The following is a 20127-nucleotide window of genomic DNA, read 5'->3' on the forward strand; positions in this document are numbered from 1 at the left end:
CACCCAAACCCAGTTCTTCCATAGACCCTGTTAGCGTACCTTCAAAGTAGATCAGTAGACCATCCTGACTTCTCCCCTGCCATTTCCCACCCCATGTCACCTACCATGGTCTTTCACCTGCATCTTACAGTAACCTCCTAATTGTTTTGCCTGCTTCTCCTTAGAAAGGCTTTGATGTTTGCTCTTTCTTCGGTTCATCCTTGATCTTCCTCTAGATCTTTCTATGACTTGCCCTCTCACCTTTTTTGGGTCTCTGCTCAAAGGTACCTTACCTGGGAAGCTTTCACTGACCTGCTTCCACTACAGCACTTCCTGTTTCTTGTCCCTGCTTTATTTTTCTTCATAACACTTAGAACTAGTTGATTTATTTGTCTGAGTATTTATCATCAGTTCAGTTCAGTTCAGTCGCTCAGTCATGTCCCGACTCTTTGTGACCCCCATGGACTGCAGCACGCCAGGCCTCCCTATCCGTCGCCAACTCCTAGAGTTTACTCAAACTCATGTCCATTGAGTCAATGATGCCATCCAACCATCTCAGCCTCTGTGGTCCCCTTCTCCTCCTGCCTTCAATCTTTCCCAGCATCAGGGTCTTTTCAATGAGTCAGCTCTTCACATCAGGTGGCCAAAGTATTGGAGTCTCAGCTTCAAATCAGTCCTTCCAATGAACACCCAGGACTGATGTCCTTTAGGATGGACTGGTTGGAACTCCTTGCAGTCCAAGGGCCTCTCAAGAGTCTTATTCAACACCATAGTTCAAAAGCATCAATTCTTCGGCCCTCAGCTTTCTGTATAGTCCAACTCTCACATCCATACATGACCACTGGAAAAACCACAGCTTTGACTAGACAGACCTTTGTTGGCGAAGTAGTGTCTCTGCTTTTGAATATGCTGTCTAGGTTGGTTACAACTTTCCTTCCAAGGAGTAAGCATTTTTTGATTTCATGGCTGCAGTCACCATCTGCAGTGATTTTGGAACCCAAGAAAATGAAGTCTGCCACTGTTTCCACTGTTTTCCCATCTATTTTCCAGGAAGTAATGGGACCAGATATCATGATATTAGTTTTTGAATGTTGAGTTTTAAGCCAACTTTTTCACTCTCCTCTTTCACCTTCATCAAGAGGATCTTTAGTTCTTCTTCACTTTCTGCCATAAGGGTGGTGTCATCTGCATGAGGTTATTGATATTTCTCCCTGGAATTAATCTTAATTCCAGCTTGTGCTTCATCCAGCCCAGCATTTCTCATGATGCATATAAGTTAAATAAGCAGGGTGACAATATACAGCCTTGACATACTCCTTTCCCGATTTGGAACCAGTCGTTGTTCCATGTCCAGTTCTAACTGTTGCTTCCTGACCTGCATACAGATTTCTCAGGAGGCAGGTCAGGTGGTCTGGTATTCCCATCTTTTGAAGAATTTTCCAGAGTTTGTTGTTGGTCCATACAATCAAAGGCTTTGGCAGAGTCAATAAGGCAGAAGCAGATATTTTTCTGGAACTCTCTTGCTTTTTTGATGATCCAGCGGATATTGGCAATTCGATGTCTGGTTCCTCTGCCTTTTCTAAACCCAACTTGAACATCTGGAGGTTCACGGTTCACGTACTGTTGAAGCCTGGTTTGGAGAATTTTGAGCATTACTTTACTAGCGTGTGAGATGAGTACAATTGTGTGGTAGTTTGAGCATTCTTTGGCATTGCTTTTCTTTGGAATTGGAATGAAAACTGACCTTTTCCAGTCCTGTGGCCACTGCTGAGTTTTCCAAATTTTCTGGCATATTGAGTGCAGCACTTTCACAGCATAATCTTTTAGGATTTGAAATTGCTCAACTGGAATTCCATCACCTCCACTAGCTTTGTTCATAGTGATGCTTCCTAAGGCCCGTTTATCATCTGTTTGCCCTAAATGAAGTCTACAAACACCAGAGTTTCTTTTCCTTATGATTTATACACTACAGGATTCTGAAAGCCTGAAACAGTATGGGGCTCAATAGATACTTCTCCAAATAATGAGTGGAAGAGTGGCACAAAGAAAGGGCAAAATATTTCATCTCCAAATTCAAGCTAATTGTTCTAGATCAGAGAAATATGAGAGGTCAACTGAGCTGTGGTTTGGAGGGGAAGTCAGACTGTCCTGTCATATGTGTGTGTAAATCTGTGTGTTTGTGTGTGGCTATGACAACTTGACAATTTCAAAGACCAATGTATACCATTTTGTTTCATGTACTGGACATCCAGCATTGCATTTCCACCTCACTTTTTGAAAGAGACAATTATAAATATACAAATGGAAACTTTTTATTCTGTCTGCAGTGTCTTCTATTTTTACCGTCCCAAATGTAAGATTGCAACCGGAAGCCGGAGAAAGCATGAGGACCTTTGGGAAAAACAATAGTTATGGCAAAAGTCTATCAAATAGCAAGCACTGATGCGCACAGCGTTCTCAAGAGCACAGGTAGGGTGATCTACTCTACTTGGAAAATAATTGTGAAAAGACACCAAGTCGATCTTTTCAAATGAAATATTTCAGATTTGTTTTTTTCTATCCAGTGACTCTTTTATGTTCGTTATGGCCTTCGTTACAAGTTGAAGTCATTTCCGTATTTTTAGACACCTTCTGGATTCTGACCAAAATGGTATTTTATTTATATAGGCATAGGCAAACCATTGTTGTCATAAGCAAATCATTTCCCTACTCACACATTCTTTACTGAGGTTAGAAATGGTTAATTTTGGAGAATATCTACATCACAGACCTACTGTGTGTGGCCCATGCCATTTTTTTTCCCCCTTGGTTGCTCTCATTTTAAAATTGGGTAATTTTACACAATGTCTAGATTTCTGGCTTTTCTTGAAAAATCAGCAACTCTAGCCGTATTGCACTCACATTCCTGCCATAAGTTTGTGTGTAGAACTGAACTGTCTACCTCCTTGGAAAAGGGCATGGGCTCCCCAGGTTTGCTTAATGGCCATTTGGGTCATTTCACCCCCTTCTGATTCCTGCGTGGCCCCTGGTACAATCCTTATCATAGCGAACATTTTCTTTTCCTTCTTTCCTATTCTTTGACCTTTGCTATTCTGCAGATGGAAAGTAGAACCTAAATGAGACAATCTCTAGGCATGTCAGACTGTCCCATTGGTTATCATATAGGAATTACAGAAACAAGCATAAGCTGGCAACCTCTGAAAAGGCTGTGTCTTTATTGCCAGTTGGGAATGTCTGGGTTATTTGGAGGTTTATGCTGATATATACCTTTTTGTTTAATGAAACATAATGCTGAAGTATATAGAGAATCAACTTTTTTGTGGGGAAGGCTTTTTATTTGCTGGCCCGTATGTTACTTGCTTGTGTCACTGTTCAGTAATTAAATGTTCCAGTTAATCCAAAGATACAGACAGTATTGCAGGAGCTCCTCTTTCTTCCTCTCACTCTTAATTTGAAATATATTAACAGGCTGAACTATCAGAAGGTTAATTGTCCACATTGTCTACTGGATGGTTAGACTATACCCATGGACTCAGGTTTTGAGGACTCTCAGTGAATGTGGGGGTCAGTTTTGGCCTCTCAGGAGTTCAGTGGTGATTTATGAGTGATTGGAGAGTAGATTCCCAGATTGATAAAAGATGGTGTATAAATGCCAGTCAGGAGGTATTACTAGTAGACTTGCCATTTCATTCATAAGAGTAAGATTCTTCCTTCTTCTGGTTATTTCTCTATATTGGATGAAAAGCTACCAAGAAGCATAGCTTTATTTGCCCAGCAGCATTTACAGTCTCTCTTCAATTGGTCGGACAAAGCATGGGACTGCATTTTTGACCAGTTATCCCCTGGTTCTGAGAATGGTTTTAATTCATGAGGGTTACAGCAGATGCTTTTTAAAGTGTTTAACCTGCATTACCATAATGAGAGCCCCTGGCTTTATAAACCCCTTAATTCAGTAGAGCAAAACAAAAAGTGAACTTCATTTGTGCTGCTGCCTTACACACACACACACACACACACACACACACATGCAAGCCTGAATTTCCATCGCAAGGCTGTATCCTTTCTTCTGTGCTCTTTGGAGGTTTCTCTGAGCTGAGCCTGGCCAGTCAAAACTGCTAGAACGTGCTTTAGGTCAGCTTTTCCATATAAATTAAATCAGGCTCACTGGACAGAAGCGTTCCCCATAAGGTCTCAAAAATTGCTAAGCAAAAAGGGATTCTGAAGAGCCGTTCAGAAGTAGTCATCGGTATTCAAAAGACTTTACAAAGATGATTTTTTCTTTGTAGTATGTTTTTTAAACATATTAGAATATTAGAATTATCTAATAATACTACAAATATGTTCTCTATGAATTTTGTCTTTTTCACATCAACTTTTAAAGCTTTAATATTATTATCATTATTGTCTTTGTTGTTTTCTTTGAAATCCAAATGCCTCTGTTTGATTCAACATTATATTGAGGAAACATCTAATTTTTTTTTCTCAGAAAAGCTGCATGGAAGTTGGATTTTAAGAGTTTTCTGTCAGCAAAAAAAAAAAAAGAAATCACTTTAATCTTTTTGCCTTTCTAGGATTTTACATTAATCAAATGGGTTTTTCTCTTAGAGTTTAAGTAACATAGACTATATATTGGCCTGAGACATCCTGCATAGTGGAGCTGATTCTGATCAATAGCTGAATATCAGTGTCTATATTGCAGACATTATAGAGTCAAAGTCTACATAAATAAGGGTATTTGTAAGGAAAATATATATTTCCCTAGATTTTGATGAACTAATTGTTTAGAGCGAGGTGTGGCATCTTAAATTTTCCTGAAATGTCCCAATTCTTTATAAACCTTAGAGAGATTGGGAAAAAGAGGAAGAGGGAAGAGGTTGAGGGCTCACAGAGGCTCAGACTGTAATCTAGCATTTTGACTACCTTTCTTTGGGGAGTTAGAGGCAAATATGGAAAATGCGTTGTATCACTTCTGATTTTAAAGTGATGGACAGTAGGAGTTCAAGTCTTAGTTTTTCTCCTATACCACAGTGCCCAACTATTTCTAAACTTGCATACTAAGGTCACTTCAGTCATTTAGTTAATAATTCTGGATTTGCATAAACTGGCCTTATTGGAAAAGCTAATGAGGAGCATTTTTCTTTGCAGTAGAAAGCAATTTTGGTTTCAGAGTCTTGTAACCAAATGAAATGAAAAGAAAACCACATGCCCCAAAGTTTAAAAATGGGATAGGAGGCAATGGATGATCAAAATCCTGTGCTTCCTACAGTTTGTTATCCTCTAAAGATGTGAATAGACCACAGATTGCCTAGGTTGTCCCCATCTTTTTATCAGCATGGAAGGATAGGATTTTCTTAAAGTCTGAGAGCGCCTTAAATGTGCATAGACATGTTCCCCAAGGGAAAAACCAGAAACTATATTGAATATCACATCCATTAGTATCACTTATATTTGTGCACAGCAATACCAAATACACCCCATGCTGAGCTTAATTTTCCAGTCATTCTAAATTGAGACAGGAAGTGCATAGTCACCCTGTCTGCTCCCTTTTGCCGAATACAAGGGATAAGAATGGTCTCTGATCTTTTAGACGTTTTATAATTTTCCTGAAATAGTATATGCTCATTATGGAACATCTCTTTTCAATGAATGCACTGGTCTTCAAACCCTATTAAATTCATAATAAATATACAAATGTCTGTCTGGTGCATGAAAAAGCTGTATTTGGTTCAGGCGCAAGAATTAACTGCACACATGTTTTGGTGACGCCCACCTTGCTTCTAGTATATATCTTTGCTAATCAACGTTATGTAAGTATGAAATGAAAACGGAAGAAAACATGTAGTAGACTTTTTCTGTTTGACTCAGTCATTAAGCAATAATTTCCTAAAGTAGGCTGCCAGGTAAACAGTAGGATGCAGGCATTGCTCAAAACTTTTGATTAAATAAGGCAAGGATTTTTTTTTTTTTTTAAACCAAACTCCAGACAAAATGTAATGCATTGGTGCTTAAGATTCTTTGGCGTCACTATCTGAACGTCCAGTTGATTTGTTTGCTTGTTTACTTATTTATTTTTGGCTGCACTGGGTCTTCCTTGCTGCTTGCGGACTTCCTCTAGTCCCGGTGATCGGGGGCTGCCCTTCATCGTCGTGCATGGTTGTCACTGCGGTGGCTCCTCTTGTTGCAGAACACGGGCTCTGTGTGCTCAGGGTGAATAGCAGCAGCTCGCGGGCTCGAGAGCACCGGCTCTGTAGTTGGGGCACACAGGCTCAGTTGCCCCATGGCGTGTGTGATCTTCCCAGATCAGGGATGGCACCAGTGGCCCCTGTGTTAGCAGGGGGAGCCTTATCCGCTTCCACTACCGGAGATGTCTTCCCCATTGAGTTTTTAAAAATCTAGGTTCCTGGAGTACATGAATCTGCATTTTAAAACCCCAAAGAACGTTGATGCAGGTAGCCTTTGAACCACATATTATGACCTCTTCAGTAAATATTTAAGAATTATACATTAATGAAGTAAAGTAATTAACTTATTTGGGTCAGGACTGGATAAAGACAAAATGGGAAAACCTATCCCTTCCTTTCCCTTCTTTTTTTTTTAAAGGAAGATTAGTAAGTTGTGCTTTATTAATATTTATTAATAAAAGTTGTGCTCACCAACAAGGTAACCACTAGGCACCTATCTATCTAAAGTAGCTAACTGAAGTTTATTTTTAATTAATTAAAATTAAACTAAATTACAACTCTGTATCCCCAGGAGCAGTACCACATTTCAAGTGCCCATGACCCACCCATGACCAGGGGCCACTATATTGGACAAGGCAGAGAGAGAACCTTTTCAGCATCACAGAAGGTTCTGCTGCCCAGCAATGGTGAAGGGCATTCCTCCTGCCTGCTTTTGTGAAGAGGAATCAGGGAAATTAAACTGAATTCACTCAGTAAAATTATATTTCAGTTCTAGAACATAATGACTTCAGAGGAGCTCAGAATGTTTGAGAGAGAGAAATACTCAAGTGAGGAAGAAGTTGGGTGACACAGAGAGGGACAGAGATGAAGACTGGGTGACATGTTCCATGCCCTCAGGGACAGGAGCCCCTGAGAGGAAGCGTGGGTGGGGATCCTCTGAGGGAAGGAAGCGTGGTGAGGTTTCCTTGGTTGACTGTGGTCTCGGCTGAGATTGTGTGGGAAAGTAAGGAAGAACAGGTGGACAGTCTGAGAAGCTGCACAGGCAGACCTCACACGAGACTGAATGTCTGTCAGGATCTGACAGGAGCTGTGGTTTGTCTGCCATCAAACTCAGCCATCCTCTCAACTCTGGTACCTGCTTCTGGAGAAACAGCCCCCTCGCTCTCAACCAGCCTGTGACCTCTTGTGTCTCTGCATTGACTGCTGCTGCTGCTGCTGCTGCTAAGTCGCTTCAGTCATGTCCGACTCTGTGCAACCCCATAGACGGCAGCCCACCAGGCCCCGCAGTCCCTGGGATTCTCCAGGCAAGAACACTGGAGTGGGTTGCCATTTCCTTCTCCAATGCATGAAAGTGAAAAGCGAAAGTGAAGTCGCTCAGTCGTGTCCGACTCTTATCGACCCCATGGACTGCAGCCCACCAGGCTCCTCCATCCATGGATTTTCCAGGCAAGAGTACTGGAGTGGGGTGCCATTGCCTTCTCCGCTGCATTGACTAATGGTGCTTTAATCTCCTCTGCATCTCATGGCTTCTGCTGACCCATCTGCTTCTTCATACACCTTGCTTCTCTTGTCTCTCTTGTTTCTGGGGTAGTCTACTGCCGAACTCTTTCCCTCAGATTCAGACCCTCCTCCAGAGCCACTCTACTTGGTGTCACCATCATCACGGAGGGAGAGCATGGCTGTTGTGTGGGTCCAGTCAGCTGATGGGTGGCCAGCCATTCCTGAAACAGCCCCTCAGAAGAGGACTCTGGGCTTGGCAGCCTCTGAACCTTCTAGAAAAGGTATAGCCAGAAGGCGCTTGGCCTGGTCTGTACTCTATCAAGGCAAAATCAGACAAGTTTGAGCAAACTCCAGGAGATAGTGAAGGACAGGGAAGCCTGGCATGCTGCAGTCCTTAGGGTCACAAAGAGTCGGACATGACTTAGCAAATAATAACAAAATAGAGGGAAACTCCAGTTTTAATGGAGTAAAAATGTCCTCAGTGTGTGATTTATTAATCAATTGATTGACTGATTTGGCTGCATGGGGTCTGATTTGTGGCATGCAGGAATCTTCGTGGTGTGGTGTGAGACCTTTTCCTTGTGGTTCAGGGACTCTCTAGTTGTGGTGTGTAGGCTTAGTTGCTCCGTGATATGTGAGATCTTAGTTCCCCAGCCAGGGATCAAACCCATGTCCCCTGCATCGCAAGGCAGATTCTTAACCACCAGACCACCAGCGAAGTCTCATGTATGATATTTTTGACTAAAGGTCTTATTGAGCCATGTTACATTTTCTTAACGATAGACACAAAAGGAGATGACACCCATTAGAACTTCATTTTCACTTTTCACTTTCATTCATTGGAGAAGGAAATGGCAACCCACTCCAGTGTTCTTCCCTGGAGAATTCCAGGGACGGGAGAGCCTGGTGGGCTGCCGTCTATGGGGTCGCACAGAGTCGGACAGGACTGAAGTGACTTAGCAGCAGCAGCAGCACTTATCACAGTATAAGAGATTCAAGTGTTGGATCTAGTTTTGTTTCAGTAGCGGAAAGATTTATGATTTTTTTTTTCCCCCTGCAAGAACTGTTCTTGTCTGCATGACTCTGCAAATTTTTTTTCCTATCAAACAACTACAGTTTTATCTCTGTTGTCTCAATAGTTGTGGAAATAACAGGCAGAGGGGGAAACAAGCCTGAGTCTTTCTCTTAGGTTTCATTTGAAAGAATCCCTGGTTTTTGTCTTTACTTCCTCATTGCTGTAGATTAAGAAATCTTATTCGGGAAATGGACAGTGCTTCGAACCATTGTGAACACTTGATTGAGAAAAGGCTGGGATGTGGCTTATTTTCCCCACCCCAACCCCACCTTTCTTTCCTTACTTTCTCCTCTACCCTAGAGAGTCTATTCCCTCCTCTGAACCCTGATGCAAAATAGGAGGCTAAGGGGCATCTGCAGATACTTGTCTGCTCTCTTCTCTTCTCTCCTCCTTTCCCTGCCTCTCCACTCCCCTCTTCCTTTGGCTCACCTCTGCTCTGTACCCGACACTCCATCAGCTTTGTGAATGGGCTCACCAAAGTCCTTTACTATCTAATCTGCTTAATTACGTCCTGGGATTGTCACAAAGCAGAATGAAAAGAACGTTTACTGTATCCTGCTTCGTGCATCCAGAGTGCATTTTTTAAAGGATATATTTTTCTCTGTATGGACATGTTTTCAGATTTACAGAAAAGTTGCAGGAGTAGTAGTACCAAGAATGCCTGATACCCATCACCCACTTCCCCCAAATGTTTGCTTTTTACTCCATTTGCTGTATCATATTCATTCTCTCACCTCTCTTTCTCACAGATACACACGTGTACACATCCACATTGTTTTTCTAAACCAGTTTTTCTTCACATGATCCTCCATTACCTCTAAACATTTCAATGTTTTTCTTAAGCACAGGGAATTCAGAGTTAATATTTTTTACATTAAAAATACAGGGTTTTTTGCTTTTGCCTTTCCCTGACTGAGAGTTTTAAAATGCGAAATGGCTAAAAGAGAAGAACCTGGTTTGATGCTCCACAAACTGGTTCATCAGCCCATGGAGGCTCAAAACTTGACTATGTTTTTGTGATTCAGTGTTTCCAGGTCAGATGAGCTTTCAAATTGAGGACTGGGGGGATGGGGAAGGGGGGGTGTGGTGAGAATAGCACTGCAACTTGCGTCTTCTGTTCTTTTTAAAACCTAAATTAATTTCTTAGGGACTATTTAGCCAGCAGCATAATATGAGTGAAGTTTTCTTATAAATAGTGGGCACAAGATGCGATAAGGCTACTAGCAAGTTCTCTGTTAGACTGCTTGGCCAAACTATTATGAAGTTAGCTGTCACATAGAACAAGGAGCTATAATCAGTCCAGGTGCTCTATTTTCCCCCTTCATTTCATGTTGATTCTTAAGAGTTTGGGATACAGAGGGACTTGTCTGTGCCCTAAGTGCACTGTATTGTATTATTAATACCAGTAGAGCAGCTGAGTCCCACTACACAGTCTTTGTGGTCTGCAGATGCTCTAAGAAGTGTCTGAGCATAAAAGGAGGCTGTTTGAGTTGAAGTGGGCTGATGGTCTGGGATGACATTTGAACGCGTGGAGGACAATGTCTAAATGACAGTGCCGAGAAGGGAAGGCAAAAAAGAAGAAAAAAGCTGGAAACTGTTGCCATTGTCCCCACATGCTCACCACTCTTGAGATACTCCTCACAGACGAGCTTTGTCTGGGAAGAAATGGGAGAGGGATCGAGGAGGGTTAGACATTGGGCCCCTGGGACAAAAGCCAGGGATTCGGTCCTTAGACACATTAAAATTCTAGACAGATAGCCAATGTGATGAAAACCACAACCTGAATGGATTTCACGTCTTACAAAGTTAAACATTTAGCTAAATTATTACAAATATATTTAACAAAATGTTTGCAAAACTTGGAGATGCTTCAATGAATAAATAAAGCTTTTAAGAACATCAAGTTGGTTGTGCAAATGAATAATATAGTGGGTCTGCTTTGGAATTTAGGATAGCTGTCTCCTCTACCACACACACACACACACATACACACATACATACATACATACATACATAACACATACACTCTGTACACTCACCCAGCCAAATGGAATAATTTGTCAACAGCCCTAGAGTTGTTAGGATAACATCATAGATTAAGCAAAGGATAACTTCTCCAGCTGATAAAATAGTGCACAAGTTCTAGAACAAAAACAATGCAGAAGTTTGAGAAATCGATGGAAATTTGTCTCAGAATAAATTCTACCTGGTATGCCAAGCATGGAGTCAAATACTGTGCTGTTAACTTCCATACTTGGCTGAATTTTTTTCCTTGAAATTATCACCATTCTTTTAATGTAGTTTGCACTATGTATAGTGCCCTTGGATTTTTAATTGCTCTGGATTATCATTTTCAATGCAATTAGTAAAATGCCCTCAATTACATATAATAATTACTGTAAATGGGGCTATTGGCCTAATTGTTATAAATGGGGAAAGATGTTTGATTATCATGTGCAATGAAATCATGTACAGTATTTATTTTACATTATTACGTAAATGGTGTAATGATAACACGTAATTATATTGTATCATTCCTCGGTCAACAAATCTACTTCATGTCAAGATCTCTAGAATTACGATACATTACCAAAGATCCACATAGTGGATCTTTTTTCCCAAAGTAATTGGGTTATTCTGTGGGTTGGGAACCCACTTAATAAACCGATTATGCACAGGGAAGAAAAATCTGGAAAGAAAAAAAACTATTTTACCTCCCTTTAAAATCAAGAATGTCCAGATTATCCAATGTTGTCAGTCTTGAATTCTCCCGGAGCCCAGTGCCAACCTTCACCACATCTATTTGTTTTTATGTAAACATGTTTAAATCAACATCCCCCTAAATGGTGGCAACATTTAAAATATGCCTGGGGAAGAAAAAAAAAGAGGTCCTTTCTTCACTGTGGCCAGCATGATAATCATCCTTAGTTTACAGATGCACATTTAACAAGCTTATAGCACATGATTAATTCTGCAAAGGAACCTGTCTGACAGAATGGGATTATGAGAATTGCATATTGATAGTGGCAGGAGAAATACATCTATTTTCTTAGTGTAAGGTAGGGTGTTCTTGTGTTCTTTAGAAATTGGCACATCTCATAGGTGTTGCTCTCAAAATGATCTCAGGATGGAAAGAAACCAGTAATTACAGAGCCAGGCATTCAGTTGTGTCCTAATTTTCCCACCAGTTTTTCAGTGTTTCAGCTGCCTCCGAGACTTAAAGTATTCTCATTAGGTAGCTGCAGAGGCAGCCGCTTGCCTACTCCCTCATTCTCTCACTTGCATTTCTTTTTTTTTTTTTTTTCTCCATTCCTGCCTTGGGAGTGACTGTGAAGATCATTTGCTGGAATGATTGGCAGGTTAGAGGATTCGATCAGATGAGTTCCTCTTAGCGCAGGTCAAAAAGGCTAGTTAGCAGGAGCTGTCGAAAAATGCCAGCAGCATTCGAAATGGGAAATGTCATGACTTCGAGGCAGGGGGTGCCACCTGGAACAGAAAGCCCCCAGCTCATTAGCAAGTTACAGGATGCGGGCTTAACTGGAGGGAGCAGAGAAGGAAAGATAATACCCAATAGGGAAAATGATTGTGAAGTGGAATTGATTTCATGTATAATTTGTTTATCACTAGAGGGGACAAATGCTGTCCTTCTGACATGAGCCGAGGAGTGTGGACTATGAATGAAGCAGCTTAGCATAATCTCCAGGTTGAGCTTTGGATTTAAAAAATGCAAACTTCTTTATTCTTAACTGTGGAAATGATCAGGTCATGTTACATTAATTAAAGCTGACATACTCTCAAATGTTTTATCTGAGCAGTTGTGGCAATTCCACAGAAATAGATGGAGATAGGCAACTTTAGAAAATAAGACGGATTTTTTTTCTTTTTCCTCTGCTGGTGGAAGACTAGCTCAGCTGCATATGGAATTAGAACAGGCTTGGTGTTTATCTTCAGTGGTTAGCCAGGCTGCACAAATCAAACCGGGTTCCAGATTCTCATGCAATCTCATTTACAGAGGAGTGTGTTTGCCCTTTGGGAGATTTAGATCTAATCCATGTTAAAATATATATGTATATTTTAAAATATGACTATATCATATTTTAGTCCAATGTTGAAATTTTTATCTTCCTTTTTTTTTAAAGGAACAGCTCTCCAGTTTCATTCCTGCCTAGTTGTAGTTAATCTATAATTTGATTTTTTATCATAAAATCAACAACTTAGCAGTAGCCATAGTTAGAAAACAAAGCTAAAATAAAAAGGTGTCCTTATAGGAAGAATTAATCTGCAATTTGTAAAGAGAGTGTAGTGGCAAAACAGAAAATCAAATTGCCTAGCATGCAGTCAAACCAAATGCCAGATTTAAAGGTTCCAGTATTTTTACTGTACATTAAACGGGCTTTAGTGTAAAGCTTTTTCCTACATAAATTGAATCAGAAAATGTATTTGCTTTTGATAAGAAAGTTTTGCAATATCATTTATCTTTAACATAGAGATCTTCACTGTATTTTTTTAAGCGACAGATGCCACAGCTGCAAGTCTTTCTGGCTGAACACTAAAGGATGTTTACTTAGCATTCCAGATTTTGGTTACAACATATATTTTCAAAATGTTTTTGTCTTGAGTTTTCTCTTCTCTTAAGTATTGGGACATTTTATGAGGCAGTTATGAAATAGCCAGTACTTGTTTTATCAAGCAGCTTCAGACTGCTGTCTGAAATGAATAGGAATCCTAAAACCTCCTAGTCGAAACACTGGTGGAAAATTCATTCTGTTCTGTATTCAGCACAAAAAGCTTAGCATTAAGCTACTGAATATAGCTGCCAAAATTGCCTGCATTACTTTTGTCAAATCTAAAAATTTAAACATCAGTGTGAATCCACTCATCCCCTCATTTGGGGGCTTTATTGTGTGGTCCAGGAGCTGGCCTTTAAAAAAAAAAAAAAAGATTTTTGAAATGGTTCATCTAAACTTAAGATTTTTTATTCTTCCATAGTAACTCAATTTGTTAATGACTGACAGATCTATTAGAAATATGAATAAGTCAATTATTTTGAGAGAAAAGATTATCAAAAAAATGTTTTTAACAGGAGATTTGGTTCTAGTTGTCTTCCCAAGGACTTCTCAGCCTTCAGAAGCTTGAAGTAAGGTGCCCTTACTACTTCTTAAGACAGGCCAGCCAAAGGCATCTGGCCACGAAGAGCTGGAGGTGAATATCCGGTCTCACTTCTCACCCTTCTCTATGTACTCTGCCTTCACCTTGGCCTTCCAGAGTCAGCTCTGCCTTCACAGACTTTGAGACTCTCCACTTTGTTGCATTCTTCTCAGTTAATCTCCTCTCCATCAACTAGAATAATATCTGATACTGATGTTATATTTATCATTCTCCTTGCTGAATCCTTTTATTTGAACAAAATATAAAGATTTTCATTTGTACCTACATGTTGTTGCTGTTCAGTCACTAAGTCGTGTCCAGCTCTTTGTGACCCTGTGGTCTGCAGCATGCTGGGCTTCCCTGTCCTTCACTATCTCCTGGAACTTGTTCAGACTTACATCCATTGAGTCAGTGATGCCGTCCAACTATCTTACCTCTGTCGTTCCCTTCTCCTCCTGCCCTCATTCTTTCCCAGCATCAATGTCTTTTCCAATGAGTCGGCTTCTTCGTTGAATCTTTCTACAGCTCTGTGGATTAAGTGACCTTGTTGTTGAGAGTTTCACCATCAGATTTGTGGATTCCTCTTAGATAAGTTTCCTAGTTCCAAAGATAAGAAATGGTATCCTTATAATTGTCCCCTTTATCTCAGTTCTCCTGTGGTCTATATACCCTGGGGATCCCCAGAAGCTCCCTGGGGGTCAAAACTAATTTCATGATAATACTAAGATGGTCTTTGCCTTTTGCGCTGTGTTGGCATTTGCACTAATGGTGCAAAAACAACGCAAGTAACGCCACTGGCTCTTAACATGAATCAAGGCAGTGGCACCAAACTGTCTTCCTAGGCACTGTTTTCTCTACCGTCACACAGTGGTAATTGTTTTTAAAGTCCAGTTTCACTTAATAATGTTCTTGGTAAAACAATAAAAATGATTAATTTTATTAAAACTCTGCCTTTGAATAGATATATTTTTAATATTTTGTGTGTGTGCCCAGTCCTGTCTGACTTTTTGCAACTCCGTGGACTGTATAGCCCACCAAGCTCTTCTGTCCTTGGAATTTTCCAGGTAAAAATACTGGAGAGAGTTGCCATTTCCTTCCCTAGAAATTTTTAATATTCAGTGTGTCTAAATGGGAAGTTTGCGTAAAGCATGTCCACTGTGTACCTAATTACTCTGGTTGTCTCAAGGAAAAGCTGGGGTGCAAGTGTTTGGGTTATAACGGAAACTGGCTGTTTTTCCCCTGAAAACATGGTCTTTAACGGATGACTGACTGATGGTGGTTACTGGTTATGGTTATTCAGACTTGAATATTTGGCAGACATTTCCTCAAAAATGAATCTGTCACCCCAGGAAAACAACCAATAGTATTTTCTGCCTAAGATAAAATGAAAGCTTCCAATGGAAAATTAGGATATGGGGAAATCACAGAAAACTTTATTTGCTACCAGAGCTTGAGATCTTTCCAAACATTTTTCCAGTGAGATGGGTGGTGAAATAAGCAAATGTGATTTTGTGATATTGTATAGTGAAATGTGTCAACATTTGAAAGACTTAGATAAATTATTGAATCAGTACTTTCCAAATGACCAGTGCATAATTGTACAAAATCATTGCATGGATAAAATGTTTGCTAAAAGTACAAAAGACACCAATTGATTTTAAAGTAACAGAATATAAAGAATTCGTTGATATGGTTTCAGATTTCCCAGAGCAACTAATCTTTAAGAAACTACCACTTGTTGAGTTTTGTTATATTATAAAAATATATATAACCACAATGATCTGAAAGGGCTGTTAAAATACTTCTGTTTTTCCAATCTACTTATCTGTGAGAGGCCATACTTTTGCTTCAACTATAACAACATATCATAGAACAGATTGAATGCAGAAACTGTTATGAGAACCCAGCTGTCTACTATTCAGCCAGATATTTAAAAGTTTTGCAAAATTGTGAAATAGTGTAACCCCTCTTGCTAATTCTGCTCAGAAAATATGGTTATTGTATCAAAATAGTGTTTTATGTTAACATGCTTTTAGGTTCTTTTTAAAGAATTAATAAATATTTTAAAATTTAAATTTTAATATCAAATATGGTAAACATTGATGCTGGGACAGATTGAAAGCAGAAGGAGAAGAGGGTGACAGAGGATGAGATGGTTGGATGGCATCACCAATACTATGGACATGAACTTGGGCAAACTCCAGGAGATGGTGAGGGACAGGGAAGTCTGATATGCTTCAGTTCATGGGTTCAAGAAGAGTTGGACACGACTTGGTGATTGAACAATAACAACAAATGGTAAACAAATCCATAGAAACAAATGCTTTTCACGGGGTGGTGGGGGGGGGTCCTTTATAATTTTCAAGAGTGTAAAGGGTCCTTTAAGACCCAAAAGTATGAGAGCTGCTGCTCTCTGCCCATAGTGTTATGCATTAATTCTGACATGCTAATTATTCTAGTAACATTTTCTCCTCCCTTGAATATATTACTCCTCACTGTACTATTTTTGTTTTGCTCTATAAAGTTATTCCAGTTCTATCAATCTAATTGACTATCTCCATTTTTCTGGGTACAGTAGATAAAATTCCAATTCTTGTGTTCACACAGATGTCATCTGGAAATTACAGTTGAGTGCCATTAAAATCTATGTCCTTGATGATTAGAAGGCTAATTCTTAAAGGATCTTTGCTGTATATTAGTTTGGGAGGCTGTAGTTCAGTTCAGTCGCTCAGTCGTGTCCTACTCTTTGCGACCCTATGAATCACAGCACGCCAGGCCTCCCTGTCCATCACCAACTCCCGGAGTTCACCCAGACTCAAGTTCATCGAGACAGTGATGCCATCTAGCCATCTCATCCTCTGTCGTCCTCTTCTCCTCCTGCCCCCAATCCCTCCCAGCATCAGAGTCTTTTCCAATGAGTCAACTCTTCCCATGAGGTGGCCAAAGTACTGGGGTTTCAGCTTCAGCATCATTCCTTCCAAAGAAATCCCAGGGCTGATCTCCTTCAGAATGGACTTGTTGGATCTCTTTGCAGTCCAAGGGACTCTCAAGAGTCTTCTCCAACACCATAGTTCAAAAGCATCAATTCTTCGGCACTCAGCCTTCTTCACAGTCCAACTCTCACATCCATACATGATCACAGGAAAAACCATAGCCTTGACTAGACGAACCTTTGTTGGCAAAGTAATGTCTCTGCTTTTGAATATGCTGTCTAGGTTGGTCATAACTTTCCTTCCAAGGAGTAAGCGTCTTTTAATTTCATGGCTGCAGTCACCATCTGCAGTGATTTTGGAGCCCCCAAAAATAAAGTCTGACACTGTTTCCACTGTTTCCCCATCTCTTTCCCAAAAAGTGGTGGGACCGGATGCCATGATCTTCATTTTCTGAATGTTGAGCTTTAAGCCAACTTTTTCACTCTCCTCTTTCACTTTCATCAAGAGGCTCTTTAGTTTTTCTTCACTTTCTACTATAAGGGTGGTGTCATCTGCATATCTGAGGTTATTGATATTTCTCCCGGCAACCTTAATTCCAGCTTGTGCTTCTTCCAGCCCAGCGTTTCTCATGATATACTCTGCATATAAGTTAAATAAGCAGGGTGACAATATACAGCCTTGACGTACTCCTTTTCCCATTTGGAACCAGTCTGTTGTTCCATGTCCAGTTCTAACTGTTGCTTCCTAACCTGCATACAAATTTCTCAAGAGGCAAGTCAGGACGTCAGGTATTCCCATCTCTTTCAGAATTTTCCACAGTTTATTGTGATCCACACAGTCAAAGGCTTTGGCATAGTCAATAAAGCAGAAATAGATGTTTTTCTGGAACTCTCTTGCTGTTTCCATGATCCAGCGGATGTTGGCAATTTGATCTCTGGTTCCTCTGCCTTTTCTAAAACCAGCTTGAACATCAGGAAGTTCACAGTTCACATATTGCTGAAGCCTGGCTTGGAGAATTTTGAGCATGACTTTACTAGCGTGTGAGATGAGTGCAATTGTGCGATAGTTTGAGCATTCTTTGGCATTGCCTTTCTTTGGGATTGGAATGAAAACTGACCTTTTCCAGTCCTATGGCCACTGCTGAGTTTTCCAAATTTTCTGGCATATTGAGTGCAGCATTTTCACAGCATCCTCTTTCAGGATTTGAAATAGCTCAACTGGAATTCCATCACCTCCACTAGCTTTGTTCATAGTGATGCTTTCTAAGGCCCACTTGACTTCACATTCCAGGATGTCTGGCTCTAGGTTAGTGATCACACCATCGTGATTATCTGGGTCGTGAAGATCTTTTTTGTACAGTTCTTCTGTGTATTCTTGCAATCTCTTCTTAATATCTTCTGCTTCTGTTAGGTCCATACCATTTCTGTCCTTTATTGTGGCCATCTTTGCATGAAACGTTCCCTTGGTATCTCTAATTTTCTTGAAGAAATCTCTAGTCTTTCCCATTCTGTTGTTTTCCTCTATTTCTTTGCACTGATCACTGAGGAAGGCTTTCTTATCTCTTCTTGCTATTCTTTGGAACTCTGCATTCAGATGCTTATATCTTTCCTTTTCTCCTTTGCTTTTTGCTTCTCTTCTTTTCACAGCTATTTGTAAGGCCTCCCCAGACAGCCATTTTGCTTTCTTGCATTTCTTTTCCATGGGGATGGTCTTGATCCCTGTCTCCTGTACAATGTCATGAACCTCATTCCATAGTTCATCAGGCACTCTATCTACCAGATCTAAGCCCTTAAATCTATTTCTCACTTCTACTGTATAATCATAAGGGATTTGATTTAGGTCATACCTGAATGGTCTAGTGGTTTCCCCTACTTTCTTCAAGTCTGAATTTGGCGATAAGGAGTTCATGGTCTGAGCCACAGTCAGTTCCCAGTCTTGTTTTTGCTGACTGTATAGAGCTTCTCCATCTTTGGCTGCAAAGAATATAATCAATCGGATTTTGGTGTTAACCATCTGGTGATGTCCATGTGTAGAGTCTTCTCTTGTGTTGTTGGAAGAGGGTGTTTGCTATGACCAGTGCATTTTCTTGGCAAAACTCTATTAGTCTTTGCCCTGTTTCATTCTGTATTCCAAGGCCAAATTTGCCAGTTACTCCAGGTGTTTCTTGATTTCCTACTTTTGCATTCCAGTCCCCTATAATGAAAAGGACATCTTTTTTGGGTGTTAGTTCTAAACAGTCTTGTAGGTCTTCATAGAACCATTCAACTTCAGTTTCTTCAGCATTACTGGTTGGGGCATAGACTTGTATTACTGTGATATTGAATGGTTTGCCTTGGAAACGAATAGATATCATTCTGTCGTTTTTACGATTGCATCCAAGTACTGCATTTCGGACTCTTTGGTTGCCCATGATGGCCACTCCATTTCTTCTGAGGGATTCTTGCCCGCACCCTTTTTTGAGATACATTCTCAGTTTAGTCACAGTCACGTCCAACTCTTTGCAACCCCATGAACTGCAGCATGGCAGGCTTCCCTGTCCATCACCAACTCCCAGAGCTTGTTCAGACTCATGTCCGTCAAGTCGGTGATGCCATCTAACCATCTCACCCTCTGTCAGCCTCTTCTGCCCCTGCCTTAGATGCATTAGGTTTGACCTTAGATGACAGAGGAGCTCTGATCCTCCATACTAACTCATCAGGCCATTTTACACGGCTCATTTATACGACTCAAGAGGACTTTGTGCACAGCCACCTGAGCAGATTCAGCGTATATTCAACTTCTTTCAGGAGAACAGACTCTGTCTTTCCCTCCCTGCCTATTTGTTGTTGTTTTAGTTTAGTCACTAAGTCAAGCCCGACTCTTTATGACCCCTTGGACTGCAGCACGCCAGGGATCCCCGTCATTTACAGTCTCCCAGAAAGTGAAAGAAGGGAGTGAAAGTGTTAGTCACTCAGTTGTGTCTGACTGTTAGTGACCCCATGGATGGTAGACTGCCAGGCTCCTCTGTCTATGGAATTCTCCATGGCAAGAATACTGGAGTGGGTAGCTATTCCCTTCTCCAGGGGATCTTCCCAACCAGGGATCAAACCCAGATCTTCTGCACTGGAGGCAGATTCTTTACCATCTGAGCCACCAGGGAAGCCCACAATCTCCCAGAGTTTGTTCAAACTCATATCCAGTCGGTGATGCCATCCAACCGTCTCATTCTCTGTTGCCCTCTTCTCCTCCCGTCCTCAATCTTCCCCAGCATCAGGTTCTTTTCCAATGAGTTGGCTCTTCCCATCAGGTGGCCAAACTACTGGAGTTTCAT

General features: G+C 40.7%; 1 protein-coding gene across 12 annotated transcripts in view; it reads left to right on the forward strand.

The window, feature by feature from the left end:
• Positions 1–20127, forward strand: part of CDK14 (cyclin dependent kinase 14) — a 678396-nt gene that overhangs the window by 573003 nt on the left and 85266 nt on the right. For 4 of the 12 annotated variants that reach the window (XM_059885775.1, NM_001206776.3, XM_059885768.1 and 1 more), the window contains one exon: positions 2307–2448. The exons of the other annotated variants lie outside the window; for them this stretch is intronic. In XM_059885775.1, the coding sequence (XP_059741758.1) occupies positions 2307–2422 (116 nt within the window). In that variant the 3' untranslated portion in view covers positions 2423–2448. The remainder of the gene's footprint in view (positions 1–2306; positions 2449–20127) is intronic. 12 annotated transcript variants of the gene reach the window in all.

This window comes from Bos taurus, chromosome 4, assembly GCF_002263795.3.
Source record: "Bos taurus isolate L1 Dominette 01449 registration number 42190680 breed Hereford chromosome 4, ARS-UCD2.0, whole genome shotgun sequence".
Lineage (NCBI taxonomy): Eukaryota > Metazoa > Chordata > Mammalia > Artiodactyla > Bovidae > Bos > Bos taurus.